Raw genomic sequence first — 23484 nt, 5'->3', positions numbered from 1 at the left:
ATAATTCCAGCACAAGTGAGGGAAAGTGATAGTTCCATCTTGTTCGGTCCTGCTAAGACCTCTTCAGGAGTACTGCGTCTAGTTCTGAAGAAGAATATAGACCATTTAAACCGGTGCAGCAGAGGCCAATGAAGATGGTCAGGGATCTGGAGAAAGTCCAATGAAGAAAGGTTGAAGGAGCTACTATGATTAGCCTGGAGAAGGTGGATGGATTGTGGAGAGAGAGGGACACAAGAGCACTCTTCAAGGACCTCAAGTTCTGTCACACAGAAGAGGGCAAAGCCTTGTTGCTGGCTGCCCCAAAGGGCCAGACTAGATCTCATGGGCAGTTACAGCATTTACAGGAGGGCAGATTTACTACTCCTGGAATACTTATATGCTGCTTTTGAACAAAAGTTCTCAAAGAAGTTTACACAGAGAAACAAACAAACAAATATTGAATAAGATGGTTTTCTTTCCCTTTCCACAATCTAGTACTACTAAGAATATTTATATATCGCTTTTCAACACACGTTCTCAAAGTGCTTTATGTAGAAAAATTAAAAAATAAATTAAATGGTTCCCTGTTCCCAAAAGTTCATACTCGAAAAAGAAACATAAGGCAGGCACCAGCAACCACGACTGGAGGGATGCTGAGCTAGGGATGAATGGGGCAGTTGCTCTCTCCCTACTAAATACATGAGAATCGCCACTTTTAAAGATGCCTTTTTGCTGGACGGCTGGCTGAAAGGCAAAACTTCTTAATGGCAAAACTTCTTAATGGCATGAGCAGTTTGACAGTGGAACCAGTTGCCTGGGGGTGGGGTAGTTTATCTCTCTCTCTCTGGAGGTCTGCAAGCAGCGTCTGGAGAACAATCGTTGTTGGAGATGCTCTGGTTCTGGATTTGTTCCACTGAGCAAGGGGTCAGATTAGATGCCCTAGAAGACCCACCTCACTCCAGTTCTATGTTTCTATTATTCCTCCACCTTTCCTTATGTTTCTATTATTCCTCCATCAGCCAATGGACTTTTCTCCCATTGAGAAAAGCCCATTGGGGCCTCTGGGAGAAATCAAAAGAACCTAGGAAGCTGCCTTATACCGAGTCAGACCCTTGGTCCATCTAGCCCAGTATTGTCTACACTGACTGGCAGTAGCTCTCCGAGACTGCAGGTAGGAGTCTTTACCAGCCCTACATGAAGATGCTGCCGATGATTGAACCTGGGACCTTCTGCATGCCTGGCAGATGTTCCACCACTGAGCCTTGAAATAGGAAGCGACAATATACTGGGTCAGACATTGGGTCCATCTAGCTCAATATTGTCTACACAAGGGGTTCTCAACCTTGGGTCCCCAGGTGTTGTTGAACTTCGACTCCCATAATCCCCAACTAAAGGCCATTGGGGCTGGGGATGATGGGAGTTGATGTCCAACAACATCTGGGGGCCCAAGGTTGAGATCCCCTGGTCTACACTGACTGGCAATGGCTCTCTGAGATTTCAAGAAGGAGGTTGAACCAGGGATTGAACCTAGGACCTTCTGCATGCCAGGCAGATGCTCTTCCACTGAGCTACAGCCCCATCTCCAATTCGATTGGCCAGTGTGAGGGGCAGGAGCTGCTGTGGTGTTGCTGCTTCCCGGTGTTGCTGAAAGCTGCAGCAGCTTTTCATATTTCCACCACAGGAAGCAGAAGAGCTGAGCAGGGGCATGGATAGGAGGCCAGTGTTCACCCCTCTCTCTGGCGGCCCCTCAGGGTGAGGGAGATAATGAAGAAAATAAGGAGGGGTGGAGCTGGGGGGCCCTCGGAAGCTAGGGGCCCGGGTTCTTTGAACTCTTTCACTCAATTATAGCTACACCCCTGAAGCTGAGGCTGCCACTGCTACATTCTTCAGTGGCGGGTGCTCCTCTCTAAGGAAAGGATCTCCCACAGGTTGCTTGTCACTGTCCAGAAAGTGGGAGAGGCAGCAGGCGGAGGAAGGTTCTCGGCCCAGAAAGCCCAGTCTGTGTGGGAGCCTCACAAGCTGATACCTGGTCTTACCCCAGGACCCAGCACAACATGGCATTGGTCCAGGATCCAGCTGGAAATGGTTGCTTTATACTTGTTAAGCCAGCTGGGCAGTAATGCTTTACAACTGCATCACTATGTGGTCCTGTTTTCCCAATGCATTTCTTACCAGCATTCTCGAAGAAAACTGCTAAGGACCAACCCCAAACAGAGGTTCCCAGGAAACTGCCAGCAATGTCTAGTCTATGGCATTTTATTGGGGCTTAATCCTGTCACTAAAAGCAGGGCCTGACACACAGAGCAAGGAAGCACTGGGGCAGTGAGAGGAGCAGGCTCACAGCACGGCATGAGTGGTTCCATGGAAATTAATTCGGCACGTTAGTCATGACTAATTTGTCCCATTAATTTCAATGGGACTACTCATGAGTAATTTAGTCCATCTTTCTGCCATTATTTATTCATATTCCCACATTTACTTCCTTCCTTGCCCTTCCGCCAAAAGATCTCAGGGTGCGATACATCACCCCCTTCCCTTTTTATCCTCACAACAACTGTGAAGTTGGTCAGGATCAGAAAGTGAGTGACTGGCCCAAGGTTACCCAGGAAGCTTTGTCGGTGAGCAGGGCCTTGAGCCTGTGTCTGCCTGTTTTAAACCCATCATTCTAAGCATGTTACCACCGGCAAGCATGTGTAATGGTAGTCTGCTGGTCTTTTTATGAGAAAAATTGCCCCAGACAAAAGAGACAACGGATATTTATATACTGCTTTTTGACAAAAGTTCCCAAAGCGGTTTACATAGAGAAAACAATAATAAATTAGTAAGATGTCTCCCTGTCCACATAGGGCTCACAGTCTAAAAGGAAACTTAAGGTAGACATCAGCAGCAAGCTCTGGAGGGATGTTGTGCTGTGTTGGGGCTGGATAGGGCCAGTTGCTCTCCCTCCTGCTAAATATAAGAGAATCACCACTTTTAAAAGGTGCCTCTTTGCTCAGTTTGCAGGGTTAGCTCTGTTAGTTCAGTTCAGGGAGGTGGTCAGGAGTGGAGGAGCTCTCATGGTGCTTGAGTGCAGCATGGCATCCCGCTCATCATGGTGCCTGGAAATTTAGTTTTAAGCGCCTGAGCCAGGCAAAGGATAGATGTGACTAGGAGGGAAAGTGAGCAAGCAAGGCAGGGGCAAGCGGGTGTGTGTGTGTGTGTCATGGATCAGAGGGTGCTGCTAGGGGTGAGCAACAAGCAGGGCCGTCCCTAGCAGGGGGTGCAGAGCTGGGTGCGAATCAGCACGTGCAGGTCCTCCTTGACATTTCATTTGATTATAGAATCATACTGACTTGATTGCATATTGTAAATATGTAAACAGTGTGAGTGAGTGGGTTTGTTTTTTTCCCCCAAGGACTGTATGCTCCTAGGCAACAGAGACTCATTTTCCTATCCCTTTTGCTATGTAAACCGCTTTGAGACTTTTACAGGGGCCATTTGCACAAGTGCACACAAACGGCTAAGCGCCATCTCAAACCAGCAGAGAGCAGTGGGTCTACACACACACACACACACACACACTGGAGCAGAGGGTGCTGCTGGGGGCAAGCAACAAGTCTACTCGCCCTCCATGAAGCAGAGGGTGGCTCCAAAATTCTGGCTCCCAAATTCTGAGGCTGGCTTCTAGAGCTAAAGCAAAATTGCCAAGACCTGGTGCAGTCTGTTACATGTAGCTCTGAATGCAGCATGTTCTCTGTTGTGTGTGTTGCGGCCACCAAGAGTCTCATGGCACCTTAAAGATGGACAAATTTACAAGCTTTCTTGGGCACCAGATGCACAAAGTAGTCAGCTAATCAGCCGGACACAGGTGTGTGTGTTGGGGGTGGGGAGTGGGCGTCACAGGGCTGTTTGGCAAGGTGAGATTAAAGCCATGAATGGGATGGGGCAGCCTTTGTTTCCTCAAGTGTGTGTCTGAAAGAATCCTACCAGCTGTAGCTTTAATTTTTTGTAAAAGCTGTCAGATTATCCATTCAGACAGAAAGCCTCCCACGGTGCCAGCTCCTATGCAGAGCTTGCTAGAAGGCAGGTGACAGCAAAGACAGACGTCTGTATTTTGACTGCCTTCTCCTACACAAGAGCAGGGCTATACAAACAGCAGATTGTGTGCTGCAACTAGTCCCGGACTGTACCGCTTCACATGGTAGGGCAGGAACAGATCTCTGAATGCTCACACATATAATATTTTTTTAAAAAATCAAACTCCCTCCATATAGAAAATTAGCATGTCAAGGAATGGGTTCTATCCTAGCTTTCTCCCTGAAATGCAGGTCTTTTATGTGCATGTTTTTAATGTGCCTCCCACAGGAAGCATGCCAGCAGCACAGAAACAGTGGGGGGGGTGGAGAGAGAGAGAGAGAGAGAGAGAGAGAGAGACTGCTCTCCCTTCACCATCTCACCATTGCTGCCAGAGCAACAAGGAAGTATATGGGCAGGAGCTGGGTGGATGGCCAAGAACATAGGAAGCTGCCTTGTATCAAGTCAGACCCTTGGTCAATCTAGCCCAGTACTGTCTACACTAACTGGCAATGACTCTCAGAGGTTTTAGGCAGGCCTACCTAGAGATGCTGCCAAGGATTAAAACTGAGAACCTTTGCATGCAAAGCAGATGCTCTACGACTAAACTATGGCCTCAAACTCACAAAAGGAAATCGACAATTGCATCACTGCCTATCTACTGAGTCAGACCATTGGTCCATCCGGCTCAGCATTGTCTACACTGGGTGGCAGTGGCTCTCGAGGTTTCCAGCAAGAGTCTTTCCCATCCTTATCTGGAGATGTCAGAGATGGAACCTGGGACCTTCTCTATGGCCCCATCCTGTATGCAAGGGATGCAGGGAGGGAGGAGTTGATTTTTCTTCCAGTTCAGATTAAAATCTGAGCTAGAGAAGAACTTTCAGGACTTGCATGCTCACATCACTTTCTGGAGAGCAATACAAGCTGATACATTTCATATATCCAAGTTAAAAGATATGAGTTTCAGCAACACCACACATTCTCACAGCCCAAGAACAGTTTTGCCACACGATGAGCTGCTTATCTAGTCTAGACTTCAAATTATCCTCAGCATTGCCCCTTTGCTTACCATCTGCGTTGAGGATGTGCTCCTGGGGAAATGGTGCATCCTTTGTGTAGCTAAATAATGCTGATAATGCTGTGGAACTGGCCTCACTTGGAACTGGTTGTGAGTCAGACCAGCATCGACACTGAGATCCCTAGAAAGATGGAACCAAAATCAGGTACATCATAAGGTTGAATGAACTCAATCTACTCTTTGAATAATGCTCGTTCTTGCTGATCCCATTCAAAAGTGTCCCCCTTTTTGCTAAGGATTGGTACTACCTAATACCCACATTCTTAGTCTTGCTATATATCCCAATGTTTTCCCACATTTTTTCTGCCAGGACTCCTTTGCCTAACTATTCTGTTCTTAGAGTCACTACTTAGTGCAGCCAGACAGGCCCTCATGGTCAGGCAAGAAAGCGAGGAGAAAACTGTCACACATATGCCAAAAGAATGTTCAGTAACAATTTCCCCAGCTCCATTAATTCTCATATGTAACCTCTGCACATGACTCTAGCTGAGTAGCAAATAGTTACCCTTGGGTTGGATTGGGTTGACCTGGGAAGATCCGTGTGCATTTATAACAGGCATGTTCAGCAAGTTAGAAGGAGCACCTTAGTAGGGATGTGAAAACCACTTTTGCTGGTTCCACTTGAATCTGAATCAGGGATTCGATAGGTCCATTCGAGCCGACTCAGCCTGATTCGGTTTTGCCTCTGGTTGAATCAGACCCAGTTCGACCAGCTCAGAGCAGTACTGGTAAAAGGGAATCTGGTGAGGAGGAGCTGTCCTAAGGGTAGAAGGGATGGGAAGGATGTAAATAGCTACTTACAAGTACTGTCGCCATCTTCAGCAGCCATTGGGGGGGGGGTAAGCAGGGGACGTGGCAGCTCCCCGCCACCCCGCCGGCCTCCCCCAGAGTAGGCAGGGCCAACGTCAGCCTGGTTCAAGCTTCTGCACATGCGTGGAGGCCATTTTAGTGACCTCCACACATGCACAGAGGCCACGGCACTTGTAGTAGCTATTTATGGCAGTGGCACTTGTAAGTAGCTATTTACTTCCCTCCTGCCCCCTCTCCGGATTCCCCTTTACCAGTAAAGTTCCAAAACAACTCAGTTTCAACAGGGCCCGTTCGACTCCGAACCTGTCAAGCCTGGTATGAACCGAGCCGACTCGCTGAAGAAGCAGCCCACCTGGAGCATGCACCACCCAATGCCTTCTCAGCAGGATGATAGAAGAATTCACTTTGCTACTTAGGAGGGAATGCAATTTCAACTGAACTGTTAATTAGGACTGCACTGAACGTTTGCATATTTCACATTTGGGCCAAAAAGGGGGCTTTGGAGTTGGAAAATAGTCCTCCAAGCGCCTAATATTTTTTCATTCCTGTTCACAGCCATTGTTTGTACACAACCACCCTCTTCTTGCTACGGCACAATCTTTTTTTTTAAGTCTTCTTCCTAGCAGTAGCCGTATTGATGATAGAAGCCACTCATAAAACATGTTGCAAACATGATGGTGTCATCACATTAAAAAAAGCCAATCAGATCTGGCTATATGATAGCATCACTGCAGGGAGCCAAAGCCCATTGAGAGAGAGGGCAATGCTCCCTTACCAGCATTCACCCTTATTCTGAACAGGCAGACACATCTGCCCCCTTTCAGAGTAAAATGCTGAAAGGGAAGCTGCTTTTCAATGTAAAAGGTCTTTGCAAGAAGCACCAATCCTGCCCCCACTTTTAGCTCAACCCAGCTGCTAATACAGGAATGGTCATCCTTTACATTAACTGCTGGATGGAAGGAACAAGAGCCCTGCAGCAAAGTGAGTCATCCAAAGAGTAATGTTCTGGTTATAGCAGTTATATACATCAACTTTGTGAGGTTTCAGAGCACTATTGGACAACTGGGAGGTAGGGGTGTGCGCGAACCAAGGCTCATGCACATGTTAGGCACCGAACCGGTTCAGGCAAGGCCTGAACCAGTTTGGGCAACGTCTTAACCTGTCCGGCACCACTGTGGGGGGAGTGGAAAGCGGGACCTTTAAAAAGGAGGAGAGCAGGTCCTTATCTGATCTCCATCGTCCCTTGTAGTTTCATGCCGCGACAGTGCTGCCCCCAAGAACCTGTGCACGGCACTGACACACAAATTGCATCCGTGTATGCGCAAGTGCCATGTATGTGCTGGTGCTGCATGTGGGTTCTTGGAGGGAGCGCCATCGCAGCAGGAAGCTGCATGGACCTGCTCTCCTCCTTTTTAAAGGTTCTGCTCACCACTCCTTCCATGGTGGGGCTGAACCAGTTCAGGCCTCACCCAAACTAGTTCAGCCCCTAACCTATGCATGGATCTCAGTGCGTGCACATCCCTCCCAGGAGGAAAGGGCAATCAGAAAGCCAAGTCAACGTTTGTTTTAAACCAGGGCTGTACAATGTTGGCCCTCCTGAAGATGTTGGACTACAACTCCCATCATCCCTGACTATCGGCTGCTATGCCTGGGGATGGTAGGAATTTGTTTATTTATTTAGCAAATTTATTGACCACTTGACTTCCTTAGATTTGAGGCGGTTTACATAAATTAAGACAACAACGAAGACAAGAGAAGAAGGGGATGGGAGGGGGAAGAAAAGGGGGGGGAAGAAAAAGAACCCACCCACTCACGCACTCACACGTTAAAAACTAAAAGCCTGGCAAAATAGATACGTTTTCAGGAGCTTCTTAAAGGACAGAAGAGAGGGGGCATTACGAATCTCAGGAGGCAGAGTGTTCCATAAGGGGCAGTTGAAAGCTGCCGTCTAAAAAACAGCTAGAGGCCCAAAGCTGTGCAGCCTTGTTTTAAAGTATCCAAGGAGGGCAAGACCATAACATCCACACAGGAATATGGCATCTACCATGAAACTCTATGCTTGCCTGGCCTGATTACAGAATGCACTCATGTCCCTGGATATATTCTGCGCAAAGAACCCTGAGATTCTACACCAAGCCAGCTCAGATCTTGTGCTCAAAACAAATTGTACAGATGTCTGCAGTTACCCTGGCCTTTATCTGGCCTCCCTTTACCTCCTTTGGTTGTCACGCCCACTGTCAACATCTTCATTGTAAGCTCCTCAGGGCAAGGACCCTCCCTTGTTAAATATGTTACTCTATAAAGCACCAAGTATATTGATCTATTACATTCAATAACGATAACAAAAGTTATCTGCTTCTTTGTGCTTTTATAAATTTACTTATATTACTTATTGTCCTCCACCATCTATCCTTCTTCCAAGTTTCAGTTGACTAATAACAACGGGTTCATTGGAGCTGCAGTCTGGTTCTTTGCAGGGGAAGAGATAAGTCCAGAGTGGCCAATTGGAGGCTCTCCAGATGTTATTGGACGGCAACTTACCAGTCTGTTCCTTCAGCTAAGTATCTGGGCTGGGGTCCCATGGGTTGAGGAGTCTGCAGTTGATGGCCAAAGTCGAAGCTTGGATGTAACCGGTGAGGTTGGACAGACATGCGCTCCTGAGTCCGCCTGCAGGGTGGGAGATGGAAACGTCCGAGGGAGAAAGGTGGGTGGGCATTCATAATCCGTAAGCACCCAACCACCCCATGTTTAATTCTGCACCGAAGCCGCACTCACAGCCCTGTTCAGACAACTGATCTAGGGCACGTGTCGGTTACACAAGAACACAGGAACATAAGAACAGCCCTGCTGGATCAGGCCCAAGGTCCACCTACTCCAGCATCCTGTTTCCCAGAGTGGCCCACCAGATGCCCCTGAGAAGCCCACAGGCAAGAGGTGAGGGCATGACCCCTCTCTCGCTGTTGCTCCCCTGAACTTGCTATTCAGAGGCATCTTGCCACTAAGGTTGGAAGTGGCCTGTAGCCACCAGACTGGTAGCCATTGACAGACCTGTCCTGACTGAGGGCTGCCAACTCTAACTGAAGTTACTCCTGGCTATTCCACCACCCCAATATCCTGCCCCCCCCCCCAACCAAGCCATTAAAACCTCCAAGATTGCTTTCAATAGTCACCTGGAGATTGGTGCCAATTCCTGAAGGCTCAAGGAGAACCCTGGATGGCTAGCAACATCCCTCATGAACATGGGAGGAGAGGTGGTAGGAAGCATGAAGTATCCCCTTTGCTAAGCAAGGTCTACCCTGGTTTGTATTTGAATGGGAAACTACTAGGGATGAGCACGAAGCGTTACATTGCCTCTTTGGAGAGGCACCGAAACGCTTCAGCTCCCTGATGCCAAAATGTTTTGGCATGGGGCAAGGGGTTCCTTTAAGAGGAGGAGGGGCAGGTCTTACCTGCCCGCCCTCCAAACCCCCTCCACCCCGCTCCGCCTTGCTGCCATTCATACTTAAACACTTGTGCGAAAGCAGCTGCTTGTGCCACTTTCCCCTTTAAAACGCCACATCGCGGTACAGGATATTTCCCCGGCATCCCTCGTGCGGTATCGGCAAGTAAATGGCATGTGCTGATGTCATTTACCTGCCGATGCTGTGTGCGGGATGCCAGGGAAGCATCCCATCGCCACGGCAAAGCATTTTAAAGGGGACAACAGCACAAGCTGCCGCTTTCACACAGGTATTTAAGTTTGAACAGTGCTGCAGAGGGGCAGCATGGGGCAGAGGGAATTTGGAGGATGGGCAGGTAGGACCTGCCCACCTCCTCTTAAGGGAAACCCTTGCCGCAATTGGGATGGCACCAAAGCAATTCGGTGCACATCCCTAGAAACTACATGTCTGAGCACTGTAAGATATTCCCATCAGGGGATGGGGTCACTCTGGGAAGAGCATCTGCATGCTTGCCTGTGGGACATTCCAAGTTCTCTCCCTGGCATCTCCAGATAGGGCTGGGAGAGCTCCTACCTGCAATCTCGTAGAAGCCGCTGCCAGTCTGTGCAGGCAATACTGATCTGGATGGATCAATGGTCTGACTCAGGATCAGACAGCTTCCTATGTTCCAATATTCCTATCATACCCAGCAGCTTTGGGAGCTGTGTCTGTTCCCAGTTTTCAGTCATGTGCTAGCAAAAACCAAGGTAGGCCGACGGAGGAGTGATCATCTGTGAGACAGAAGCTTGGTGGGATGGCAACATCCTACCCCACGCTTGTACCCAGGACTTTAATGAGGTAGGAGAAAAAGCTGTCCGACCCAGCTGCCGTCTCACAGACCATCACCCCCCCCCCAAGGTTTTTGCTAGCACATAACTGAAAACTGGACTCATGCACAACTCCCAAAGCCGGGAAGGATGCTTGCCGAGCCCCATTAATGGTCATGTGAACAGCCCTGATGCACACAAATGTGTAGGAAAGTGGGAAAGTGAGACACCAAAGACACAGGGAAGCAGGACAGTGTTTAAGGAGAGGCAAAGCTGACACTTGCCAACGGCGGCGGAATTTGAGGAGCGGCCAATTTTGCCATCCCTTTCTGGTTGTGAGAGGGAAATCTCCCCCTTTCCCCTTCCAAACCCTCCCCCCCCCCGCTATGTGGCGGGATGGGGCAGTGAAGGCCACACAGCAGCCACTGCAGGGAGGGGGGCAAGGGGAAAGCTCCTTGGGGCAGGGGAAGAGCTGGTCTTGTGGAAGCAAGCATGACTTGTCCCCATAGCTAAGCAGGGTCTGCCCTGGTTGCATCTGAATGGGAGACTTGATATGTGAGCACTGCAAGATATTCCCCTCAGGGGATGAAGCCACTCTGGGAACAGCATAAAGTTCCAAGTTCCCTCCCTGGCAGCTTCTCCAAGATAGGGCTGAGAGAGATTCCTGCCTGCAACCTTGGAGAAGCCGCTGCCAGTCTGTGAAGACAATACTGTGCTAGATAGACCAATGCTCTGACTCAGTATATGGCAGCTTCCTATGTTCCTATGTTCCCTATGTTCCCCCTTTTACCTTTAAATCAATAGCGCTGTGCAGTGGGGCAGTGAGGGAGAACTCCTTCCAGCTCCCCTCCTTCCTCCCACTGCACGCCCCATCTGTAGCCCATTATGGGCCTTTCTTCGTAGGGAAGAAACCACCATCCTGCCATGCAGCAGTGCCCCGCCTCCCTGCAGCTGCCACTGTGTGGCCTTTGCTGCCCCCATCCCGCTGCACAACGGAGGTTTTTTAGAAGAAAAGGTGGGGGGGGGGACTTCCCCTTTGCCACCCCTACTCTCACTGCAGCGGTGGGGGCAGAAAATCCTTGGCCACCTATGGGCGGCAAAAGGCTTAATCCGCCCCTGTGGACAAGCCTACATGTATACAGTTTGGATGCTCTACATGGGTCTGTTCTGACAGTTTGCTGAATGCACATAGGTTGGGATTGTGGCCTGCCACCACAGTCATGCTTGCCCCCTACATGGGCAAGTGTTCCCTCACCTCGGTTTGGCATCTGAACAGGGATGAGTGTGGCTCTCCTCTCAAAAAGCATCCACATAAATAGAAGAGATCCACAGACTAAAGAAAGCCTTACTCAGAATGAAGCATTACGTAAGCCTTGCTGGATACAGATGAAAGCTCTGTCCAGACCAGGGATTCTCAGCATTGGGTCTCCAGATGTTATTGGACTTCAACTCCCATAATCCCCAGCCCCAGTAGCCATTGGTTGGGGATTATGGGATTTTAAGTCCAATAACATCTGGGGACCCAACATTGAGAACCCCTGGTCTAGACAAGCACTTGGTCACCAGCCACTTGTCCCCAAGCAGCTCCCAAGCAGGGCATTCTAGAGAAAAACAACCCTGTTGATTGGTCATTCTGCAATTATTGTATGGTATTCAATTAGGTCCATACTCAAGGTTTGACATTCTGGAAAGAAGCCAATCAGGGTTCCTGAGGAACTTATTTGGCATTCCAAAATGTACAGCGAATGTGACTTTAAGGACAGAGGCTGGCTTTATAAAAATTGAATCTCGGGCCTGGCTTCTAATTATTTATTTTTGGTTGAAAATACATCTGCGACCAGTTGGTTTAATTCCTGAGTTTCTCTTAGCTAGTCCCCAGTCACTATGGTGTGCTACAGTAAGTAATAAACTCACCTTTCTAGGCTTAGTTCCAGCTCAATTGCTGGAACTGGGTCTAGCAAATGCGAAAAGAGTAGTGAGACAACGCCTTGTTGATATTGAGATCCAAGAAAACTGGGCTGTACTTCCAAAGTTTTATTGAGTAATAAGAACTAAGATGGACTTTCCCCCTGCAAAATATCTGTCGACAATCACTTTCTCTAAGTTTTGTTGGATATTTACGAGTGTAAGGGTTAACTCCTTTTCATCTGCACTTCTAGCTGGGAGGTTTCGGGGTGTGCCTTTAGAGGAACGACACTGTAGTTGTGGGTCAGGAGATATAGAAACTGTTGCACACATTCTTCTCCATTGTAAATTCCATTTATATCCTAGGGAACATCTTATTGCTCCTTTAATATGTAAACTGGTAGATCAATCCGATGATAATCTTGTAAAACATCTGCTCTCAGATAAAGATGCTTAAATCTCTATTTCTGTAGCTAAGTTTAGTTATATTGCTTTTATTACAATACAATACAATACCCTGTTGATTGTTGTACCCATGTGTCTGCACCAGGGTGGATTTGATTTAAATCAAATCGATTTAAATCACTAGTCAGTAAGACTAGATTTTTTAACATAAAGACTCATTTTTGCTGGTATAATCTTAATATTCACAACCAGATGAAGGTGTTACTTTTGATCCTCTTCTAGATAGAAAAATTGCCCAAAATAATCTTACAGAAACGTCTGGAAGAGCATGACATTGTGAATGGATTAATGGGTTAGGGCCAACAAAATGGCCACTGCACATGCTCAAATGGCTTCTGTGAGGCCTGGCATGGCCATTTTGTTTTCGGCAGCCATTTTTTAAAATTTTTAATTTTAAAAAATGGTGCCCCCCTTCAAGTGGTGCCCGGGGCACATGCCCTGCCTGCCCTTCCCTAGATACACCCCTGTCCCTTCAGCCCACAGCTGGACTTAGGAGCTGGTAACCCACATAACTGCCATAGATACTGGGCATGGCAGGGGGCACCCAGCACTGCAGTTATTCTACCAATTGTATAAGAGCAGAAGAAACAAGTTGGGATTTATTTGCTTATGCATGGCATAACTAAATGCAGACTGGCAGATCCATGGGTCCAAAGGCATTGTCTGCTATGACAGGGATACATCATGCATGCATGCACATGGATCACATGCCAAAGTGAGAGAAGAGGCAATCAGTGCAATAAAAACACAGTATTCAAAAGGAGGAGTCACCAGGGATGCTGCTTGCCTGAGGTTCCATTTGGTTTGGGGTCAGCCCTACTTCAAACCAGCTTCCTAAGATTTAAGGACATTACCCAAATCTCAGTAGTGAAATCTCAGTAGTGAGCCACTACTGATGGCTACTCAGGGACGGGCCTTCTCCATTGCTACCCCAAGGCTTTGGAACACACTTCCTGCTGAAATAAGAGCCTCCCCATCTCTTACAAGTTTTAAAAGGGCAGTCAAGACACATTTGTTCACCCAGGCTTTTAATTAGCTACTGTTTTAATTGTGTTTTAATAGTTTTAACTTTTAATTTTAATTGTTGAAATGTTTTAATCTTTTTTTGGCTGTTTTTATTGTTTTGTAAACTGCCCAGAGAACTTGGGTTTCGGGTGGTATAGAAATGTATTAAATAAATAAACAAACAAACCATCATACTTGTGAAAGGCATCCTACAGAGGCAACAAGAGGATACTAAAGGGACAATTCATGCTCACTACCACAGGACCGGCTCGCCACCCCATTGCAGCTGGGGATATTGGGAGTTGTAATCCCACAATAGCTGGCTGCCCCTAGTCTAGAACTGGGTGTGGGATATGGCTGCCTTTCCCCATGTTAGATTATAGACTAAAGATATCCAATTTCTCCCCCAGGATAACCCAAATACCATGTTGATAAACACAATGTAAGTTATGCAAATGGACTGTATTTATGCAAGCGATGGTACTCATTTTGCATACATTCCAGGAGGGGAGCCTTGCTAGTCTCCAGCTGCAAAAACAACAGTTTTGGGGGCGTGTAAAAAATGAAGACATTTATTTTGGCAGAGGCTGCTGTGGGCTGGGGCTCACTTTGTCAGATGCATTGCGTTGCTCTATTTACCCGCCCTTCCTATACAAATCTTGTCCCCATCTAGGCATCTCTAGGGCCTAGCCCTCACTGAGGTGGCAAACCTGTGTCTGGGCTGTACAACTTCAGAGCGAAGGCTGCAGGGGAAGCTCACATGCCTGAATGTTGTTCCAAGGGGAAGGGGGGAATCCCCTGCATATAGAAAACAAGCATGTCAGGAAGTACAACTCTAGGCTAGGTTTCTCCCTTAGATGCTAGAATGTGGAGAGGTTTTTAATTTCTGTATGGAGAAGCATAGAGTTATGTGAGCCCACCAGTGTGACCTCTCACAGGGATTCCCGGATGTTGTTAACAACAGTTCCCATAATCCCCAGCTGAAGGCAACCGCAGCTGGGGATGCTGGGAGTTGTAGTCAACAACATCTGGGACTCCCTGTGAGAGGGAACAGTGGAGCCCACCCACCTGGAATCCGAAGTGACACAGTCCAGACATAGGTTTATCATCTCAGTGTACACATGAATTATTGCACGATCTGGAAGGCATCTAAGACAGGGGTGCACAACACAAATGCCCCAGTGGGCTGGAGCCAACCATGTCTTGGTGTGTGGGGGCCGAGGTCAGTTTTCAGCACATTAATTATTACACTAAGATTAAGTATTTTTAAAAAAATAATGAAAGCAATGAGACAGAGGGTTGGTGTCGGGGGGAAAGGCAAGGGGAAAGAGAGAAGAGGGATGGTGTTAGTGGGCTCCAGCCCAGGGGCGGGACTCGCAAAGCAGGTGAGGAACAGCTGGGCTCAAGCGGACAGATGCATTGAGCAGCAGCCGCTGCTTGTCACAGGACAGGCCAAGAACTCTTAGGAAACATAGGAACATAGGAAGCTGCCATATACTGAGTCAGACCATTGGTCTATCTAGCTCAGTATTGTCTTCACAGACTGGCAGCGGCTTCTCCAAGGCTGCAGGCAGGAATCTCTGACTAGTAGTACTCTGAGTAAAGGATGTTCCAGCTGTGCAAGGGAAGAGGGGTGATTCTTATTAAGCCCACCCCCTGCTCTTAAGGTTTCTCCAACCATCAGGGACATGGGGCTGAAGAAGGAAGGAGAGATGTGCGAAAAAAATTGCCTCTTGTGCAAGCAGAACATCCTCTGTCCACAGAACTACTGATCGGGATACTGTCCATTGTCGAAGCTCTGCTATATGATGCATTCATTTACTCTGCAGCTGAATGCTTGGGAACATAGGAACGTTGGAAACTGCCCTATACTGAGTCAGATCATTGGCCTATCTAGCTCAGGATTGTCTTCACAGACTGGCAGCTGCTTCTCCAAGGTTGCAGGCAGGAGTCTCTCTGAGCCCTCTCTTGGAAATGCTGCCAGGGAGGGGACCTGGAACCTTCTGCTCTTCCCAGAGTGGCTCCATCACCTGAGGGGAATATCTTACAGTGATCACACATCTAGTCTCTCATTCACATACAACCAGGGTGGACCCTGCTTAGCTAAGGGGACAAGTCATGCTTGCTACCACAAGACCAGCTCTCCTCACAGATAGCTAATGCTAAGAGGGTGATTGGTAAAGATATATCAGAACATTATTACTCTAAAATCCGTTATTGTTATTATCATTATTATCATTATTACATTTATATCCCGCTCTTCCTCCAAGGAGCCCAGAGCGGTGTACTGCATACTTGAGTTTCTCCTCACAACAACCCTGTGAAGTAGACTAGGCTGAGAGAGAAGTGACTGGCCCAGAGTCACCCAGCAAGTATCATGGCTGAGTGGGGATTTGAACTCAGGTCTCCCCGGTCCTAGTCCAGCACTCTAACCACTACACCACGCTGGCTCTCACCACATTGGTTCTATTTACCATTGTAAACAGATTAAATATATAGATCATACAGCATCTGTAATGTGTGGAACGTCAGGATGTGCACAGCTTGGCGCTTTTGTGATTATGTGCACTTGCACTTACTGACGTGTGATTCATACAAATGGTACTTTAATGCTTTCCCCAAAATGCAACATCCAAAATAGGGTTTTTTACCAGGGGCAGGGACCTGAGAGCAGGGACTGTCCTTTGAGTGTATGTCATCCTATCCATTCCACACTCTTTGGGGCTCATAGTATCGGGGGGGGAGAACAGGGGGCATTATTTGGCTGCAGTTGAGGGACTCCAGGGATGGGTTTTGTAGATCTGGTTAAGGGCCCTCCCACCTTTCCTCCCATAATCTGAGCACCGGAACTCTCAGGACACTAGCTGAATGCAAAATCTTGTTGTACTCTCAGCTATAGCCAGGGTGCGTGCAATGGATTCTGCAAAACATTTTCCATCCACAGGCTTGCAGACTGCAAACGGCAATGGCTGAGGTGGTGGTGCTGTAATTCTGCTGACATTTGCAAAAAAAAAGAATCATGCAATGTGAATTCCATTTCCGGAGAATTTCTGCTTTCAGTTCCAAAAGTTTTGTATAGCTAGTCTTTTAAGTTCTGTGCATCTGGTATGGCAGAAACCAAGGCTCCAGTTATGGAAGGAAAAGTAAGCAGTCTGAAATGGAATCCATAAGACCCACCTTTTTTAATTTCTCCCCACTCCCACATTTTGGAAGAATGAAGCCCCCCTTGTAGCCTTCAAGAACAGTAGAGCAGTTCACACAATCAACATTAGGGTAGGGGAAGCCTCCTACCCTCATTCATTTACTGATTGTGTGTCAGTTAAAAACAAGGTTGGACGCCGGGCACTTGATTGTGAGCTAATCCCCAGCTGGGTAGGAGGAGCACACCCTACCCAGATTCCATCCCCAGCTTTGGAACAAGGTCGGAATTAAAATCATCCTCCCCAGCTGGGGCTGAGTTCACGATCAAGTTCCCCGCCTCCTACCTCGTATTTGTTTGTTTGTTTGTTTGTCAAATTTGTACACTGCCCCACACTTTCATCTCTGGGCAGTAAACAATAACATGAAACAAGTTAAAAAATACACAGAATACTTAAAACAATTTAGACAATCTAAAAGTAAAAAACAGATTAAAACCTAAATATTTAAAGAGCTGAAAAAGCTTGGGTGAAGAGGTGGGTTTTCAAATGCTTTTTAAAAAACTGTCAGAGATGGGGAGGATCGTATCTCAGTAGGGAGCACATTCCACAATCTCGGGGCAGCAACCGAGAAGGCCCACCCCCGTGTGGCCATCAGCTGGGCTAGTGGCAACTGGAAACGGACCTCTCCAGATGACCTCAATGGGCAGTGGGGCTCATAATGATGAAGACGTTCTCTTAAATACCCAGGGCCTAAGCTGTTTAGGGCTTTATAGGTTATAACCAGCATTTTGTATTTTGCCCAGAAACCGATTGGCAGCCAGTACAGTTCTATCAGCAAAGGAGTGATGTGGTCTCTCCGAGAAGACCCAGAGACCAACCTGGCTGCTGCATTCTGTACCAACTGGAGTTTCGAGACTATGCATAAAGGCAGCCCCACATAGAGCGCATTGCAGAAGTCAAATCTGGAGGTTACCAGCATAATTACCACTGTTTTGAGGTCATTCAGCTCAAGAAATGGGTGCAGCTGGCCTATCAGTCAAAGCTGATAGACAGCCCCAATGTCCACCGCCTCAACCTGAGATACCACGGAGAGGTGTGGATCCAGACTCCCAGACTGCGTAACACATAATCGAAAATTGCGAGTGCACAGAGCTCCCGAATCCGAGTAGGAGACCCTTCCTACCCTGTCCCTAAGGTCGATCGTATGAACTGCCATACCAACTAAGGCTGGTGGAACCTAACACTGGTGGAACCACAAAATCCAGAACAGAATCTGGTGGTCAGAGGAGGATTCTCTTAAGCACCCTTTGAATGGGCGCCCCTTCAAATGGCACAGCAACCAGTCAGGTGGTTTTGACTCTTCCCCGAGAGCAGCAGGGAAAGCACACCTTTGATGGGTGCACAGGGCAACAGGGCATATTCCTGGGGCGCCCCTGAGCCCCGTCACACTTGGCAGCAGTGAATACTCTCACCCTTAAGCACCCATTCTGCTCAAAACCCGGCGCCCTCCCACATACATCCCACCACCCTCTCAGTGCCCCCAGTCCGGCCCGGTGGGTGCAGGACTCACCTGGGATGAGGCATGAGTCTGCGGTGCTGGGCCTCAAGGAGCTGCTGTTGGAGGAGGTATTGCTGGTGTAGGGCCTGAGGTAGGAAAGAGGGTCCCGTCACATCCTGGAATGGCAGGGTAGGCAGAGGCGGCAGGGGCTGGTGCAGCGGGCCACTGTGCTGGTGGGCGGTTGCCAGGTGAGGCTGGACAGCGTGCGGCAGGGGGAAGTCGGTGGAAATCTGAGGCTGGGGGCCCAGGTGGAAGTGCCGGCAGGAGGTAGCATGAGGATGCTGAGACCTTTGAAAAGGAGCGCCTGGAAGACAAAGGCAGCGGGCTGGTTGGAGAGAGAGGAAGAGGCCGGCACAGGAACCCCCTCCAACCCAATGACCTCTGGTGGAGCATACCACTGGAGCACACCAGCTGCCCTCTCCTGCGTCCAACCTCGGGCCCATCTAGACCGGGGGTTCCCAACCTGTGGCACTCCAGAATCTGGAGCCCAGATGTTGCTGGACTACAACTCCCATCACCCCCAGTCACAATAAGCTGTAGCTGAGGGTGATGGCATTGCAGTCCAGGAACGTCTGGAATACCACAGGCTGGGAAGCCCTGATCTAGCTCGGTACTGACCATTCTGACTAGCAGCAGACCCCTTGGGTCTCAGGCAGGGATCCAGGGCTGGCCCTGGGGTAAATAGCATCCTGGGCAAGGAGTGCCTTTGGCTTTGGCTCCTCGTAAGTGATGGAAGTTCATTTTTGCAGTTACTTGTAGAGCTTTGAATAAAAGATTGCAGCCACTGTTTCCCCCACTCCTAAGCTCACTGCTGGTCGTAGACCCAAAAACTCCACTCAGCACCCACTTCAGGTAAGCACCGCCGATGCCCAGCCTGCCCGCTAAGGCTGGCCCTGCAGGCATTTGTGCCATCCCTTACTCCCTGATCTTTTTGCCTGGAGAAGCCAGGGGTTGAACCTGGGACCCTGGGCATGCAAAGCACATGTTCTACTGTTGAACTAGGACAGTTCCTGCAAAGGTGCCTAATGCTGAAATGACCAGCGACGGTTTGCGTTTTCTCTCGTTTGTTGCATGCATTAATTATATGTGTTCGAGTGTTAATTACAATGCAACCTCTTTATTACAGTCACTGACCAGAACAAAATCCCCTAGAATTCAATGGGCCCTGAATCAGGTTTGCTAGAAGAAAGGTGGAAGGAAGGGGGATAGTGAAGGAAAAGGATGAGGAGTATCCAAAGACCCTGCTGTCTGAACATGAAATCTAAGTTCTTATTTGTGCAACAACCATCTACTTCATGCACAGGGGCATTGCAGCGTCAGCTACACAGCTGAGATTATTCCCTCCCTGCCTACTGTGAGGAAATTTGGAAAGGTTTGGAGGAATGCATGTGTGTGTGTCAGCCTTTCTCCTCAGTACCTGCTGGGTTGATTAAAGGGAGAAAGAGAGAAGAGAATGAATGATTTCCGGGGAAATATGGCGCCCCTGTTCCAGCTGGGACATGTAGCTATATCTGGATGAAAGATGAGATTGGAGAGCCCTTTCCCAGTGCCTCCATTTAGCTCACTGTCTTCCCTTCGATCAGCACAGCTCCCCTCTTCCCACTCCTTCTGAACTATCAATAATTTCTTTGCCATTTTGCGCACACCTTGCTGGCCCCTTCTGTAGGCAGACTTCTAGAGGCAGAGAACAGTCTCTCAAAGAGAGGGAAAGGAAGTGACAGACGCTTCAATGACTATGGTGGACACAGTGGCCACATTTGCATGTAACACGGAACCGCGGTTCCAATCGACCTGGGGTTCTGCATGCCCCCCCCCCTCCCCACTTGGCAAGGTTACGTGTTCATGTTTGGATGGAAGCGCCAGGACCCAAACTTCAGTCCGGGAGACTGCACAGGGGAGGGGGAACTGGCTGAGTGGGCCTCCTTCTGGAATGAAGAACAGCCCCAGCAGCCAGAGCGAGGGAAGAGCCTCCTCCCTCAAATCCAGTTTGGATAACTTCTTGGAGGAGAGGTCTATCAACAGCTACTAGTCGGAGGGCTGTGGACCACTTCCAGCCTCAAAGGCAGGATGCCTCTGAGTACCAGTTGTTGTTGTTGTTGTTATTTATTTGATTTGTATACCGCCCTTCCAAAATGGCTCAGGGAGGTTTACAATCAAAACAAACCACTAAAATGATAAAGAGCTAAAACAAATTTAAAAATATAACAATTAACAATTTAAAAACATTTTAAAACAACAGTTAAACAATTACAGTGATTAAAATCCCAAAATCGGGTTTTTAATTTTAAAATAAATCAGATATTAAAAAAACCCAAAATTTAGGAAGCTGAGAAAGCTTGGGTGAAAAGAAGGGTTTTCAGGTGTTTTTTGAAAATTGCCAGAGATGGGGAGGATCGTATCTCAGCAGGGAGCGCATTCCACAATCTCGGGGCAGCGACTGAGAAGGCCCGTCTCTGTGTAGCCGAGTTGGTGGTAACTGGAGACAGACCTCCTCAGATGACCTCAATGGGTGGTGTGGGTCATAGTGAAGAAGACGCTCCCTTAAATACCCAGGGCCTAAGCCATTTAGGGCTTTATAAATCATAACTAGCACTTTGTATTTTGCCCAGAAACCTATCAGCAGCCAGTATAACTCCATCAGCAAGGGAGTAATGTGGTCTCTCCGAGAAGACCCAGAGAGCAACCTGGCTGCCGCGTTCTGAACCAACTGAAGTTTCTGGACTATGTACAAAGGCAGCCCCACATAGAGCGCATTACAAAAGTCAAGTCTGGAGGTTACCAGCAGATGTACCACTGTTTTGAGGTCATTGATCTCAAGAAACGGGCACAGCTGACGTTATCAGCCGGAGCTGATAGAAAGCACCCCTGGCCACCACCTCAATCTGAGAAACCAGGGAGAGGTGTGAATCCAGAAGTACTCCCAGACTGCGAACCTGTTCCTTTTGGGGAAGTGTGACCCCATCTAGAACAGGCAGATCAAAATTGTCTCTAGAGTTCTGACCCCGCACAATAAGTACCTCCATCTTATCTGGATTCAGCTTCAGTTTATTCTCCCTCATCCAGCCCATTACTGCTTCCAGGCAGGCATTTAGGGAGGATATGCCATCTCCTGAAGAAGCTGACATGGAGAAGTAGATCTGGGTGTCATCAGCATACTGGTAACACCCAGCTCCAAATCCCCTGATTAACTCTCCCAGCGGTTTCATGTAGATGTTAAAAAGCATTGGAGAAAGTATGGAGCCTTGAGGGACACCATACTTAAGCTCAGATTTTGAAGAGCAACAGTCTCCAATTGACACCATCTGGAATCTGTCCGAGAGGTAGGAGTGGAACCACTGTAAAACAGTGCCTCCCACGTCCAACCCCCTCAGACGTTCCAGAAGGATACTATGGTCAATAGTATTGAAAGCAGCCGAGAGATCCAAGAGGACCAACAGAGTCATACTTCCTCTGTGCTCATCCATCAGGCTGACCAAAGCAGTCTCCACCCCATAGTTGCAGGGGAGTAGCAGCAGGAGAGAGGGCATGCCCTCAACTCCTGCCTGTGGCTTCCAGCGGCATCTGGTGGGCCACTGTGTGAAACAGAGTGCTGGACTAGACGGGCCTTGGGTTTGATCCAGCAGGGCTGTTCTTATGTTCTTATGTTCAGCTAGAACTCACTGGGACTCCAAAGCAGCATTCGGATGTAACGACTCCAAACTCGAACCTCAGGTAGGAGCAGCGAAATATGGGATACCATACGTTTCCCCCCATGAACAAATGACAACTTCAAGGTTGTGATTTAGATCAGGAAACAGCAAGGGAGAAAGGGTTAAAACTCTTCAACCACTGTCTCTCTGTCTGATCCCCCCACCCCCACCTCCTCAATGGGTGCTTTAACTTTTTAAAACATGAAAGATCCTAATCACAGATCTTCCACATCTTCTCTGGTAACTTTTTAAAAACCAGATCTTTAGTGCCCATTTTAAAAGACCAAGACCAGGGCCTGCCCTAGGGTTTTTGGCACCCGAGACCAAGTTTGAATTTGGTGCTCCAGCTTTCACCTGAGTTGCATGGGCGGCTGAATGAACAGGCTGAATGAACAGCCCACGCTGATGACGAGAGAATGACTGCCCCATTCTGCTTTGGGGATACAGTTGGAGAGGGGAAATAGCTGAGGAGCTCAAACCCATTGCTGCCACATCCCTCCCTTTAGTGATGCATGCCTTGAGATCCTCAGAGTCAACCAAACTCTCTGTCTCCCTGAGAGGCAGCTTGTAATGGAATTGCAAGGAGCTTCCTCTGGAGGAGAGCTGGTCAAGGAGGAGAGCTGGTCTTGTGGCAACAAGCATGAATTGCCCCCTTTGATAAGCAGGGTCCATGCTAGCTTGCATTTGAATGGGAGAGGAGAGCTGGTCTTGTGGCAACAAGCATGAATTGCCCCCTTTGATAAGCAGAGTCCATGCTAGCTTGCATTTGAATGGGAGACTTGATGTGTGAATCCTGTAAGATATTTCCCTCAGGGGATGGAGCCGCTCTGGAAAGAGCATCTAAGTTCCAAGTTCCCTCCCTGGCATCTCCAAGATAGGGCTGAGAGAGACACCTGCCTGCAATCTTGGAGAAGCCACTGTCAGTCTGTGTAGAGACAATACTGAGCAAGATGGACCAATAGTCTGACTCAGCACAAGGCAGCTTCCTATGTTTCTATGACCAACCAGGCCTGACACAGTGAAGCCAACTCTTGTGTGCCCTATCCACCCCCTATCCACACCCGGCACAGTACTTCCAGTGACTGCTGCTGCTGGTGTCTATCATGTTTCTTTTTAGACTGTGAGCCCTTTAGGGACAGGGGTCCATCTTACTTATTTGTTATTTCTCTGTGTAAACCACCCTGAGCCATTTTTGGAAGGGCAGTATAGAAATCGAATTATTATTATTATTATTATTATTATTAGGAACATAGGAACATAGGAAACTGCCATATACTGAGTCAGACCATTGGTCTACCTAGTTCAGTATTGTCTTCACAGACCGCCAGCGGCTTCTCCAAGGTTGCAGGCAGGAATCTCTCTCAGCCCTATCTTGGAGAAGCCAGGGAGGGAACTTGAAACCTTCTGCTCTTCCCAGAGCGGCTTCATCCCCTGAGGGGAATATCTTGCAGTGCTCACAGATCAAGTCTCCCATTCATATGCAACCAGGGCAGACCCTGCTTAGCTATGGGGACAAGTCATGCTTGCTACCACAAGACCAGCTCTCCTCTCTTGTT

The 23484-nt window shown here is 48.3% G+C and overlaps 1 protein-coding gene and 1 non-coding gene across 3 annotated transcripts in view; both read right to left on the bottom strand.

The window, feature by feature from the left end:
- The window catches only part of ARK2C (arkadia (RNF111) C-terminal like ring finger ubiquitin ligase 2C), a 140940-nt gene that overhangs the window by 9298 nt on the left and 108158 nt on the right, over positions 1–23484 (bottom strand). For both annotated transcript variants that reach the window (XM_053288224.1, XM_053288225.1), the window contains exons 2-4: positions 18252–18543; positions 8462–8587; positions 5102–5231 (exon numbers count right to left, since the gene is read on the bottom strand). In XM_053288224.1, the coding sequence (XP_053144199.1) occupies positions 5102–5231; positions 8462–8587; positions 18252–18543 (548 nt within the window). The remainder of the gene's footprint in view (positions 1–5101; positions 5232–8461; positions 8588–18251; positions 18544–23484) is intronic.
- TRNAA-GGC (transfer RNA alanine (anticodon GGC)) lies at positions 1484–1557 on the bottom strand. The gene has a single exon. It is a non-coding gene; the product is annotated as a tRNA-Ala (tRNA).

The sequence above is a fragment of the Hemicordylus capensis genome, chromosome 2 (genome assembly GCF_027244095.1).
Source record: "Hemicordylus capensis ecotype Gifberg chromosome 2, rHemCap1.1.pri, whole genome shotgun sequence".
Lineage (NCBI taxonomy): Eukaryota > Metazoa > Chordata > Lepidosauria > Squamata > Cordylidae > Hemicordylus > Hemicordylus capensis.
Note: the sequence above shows the minus strand (reverse complement) of the source record. Positions and strands in the feature narration are given on the sequence as shown.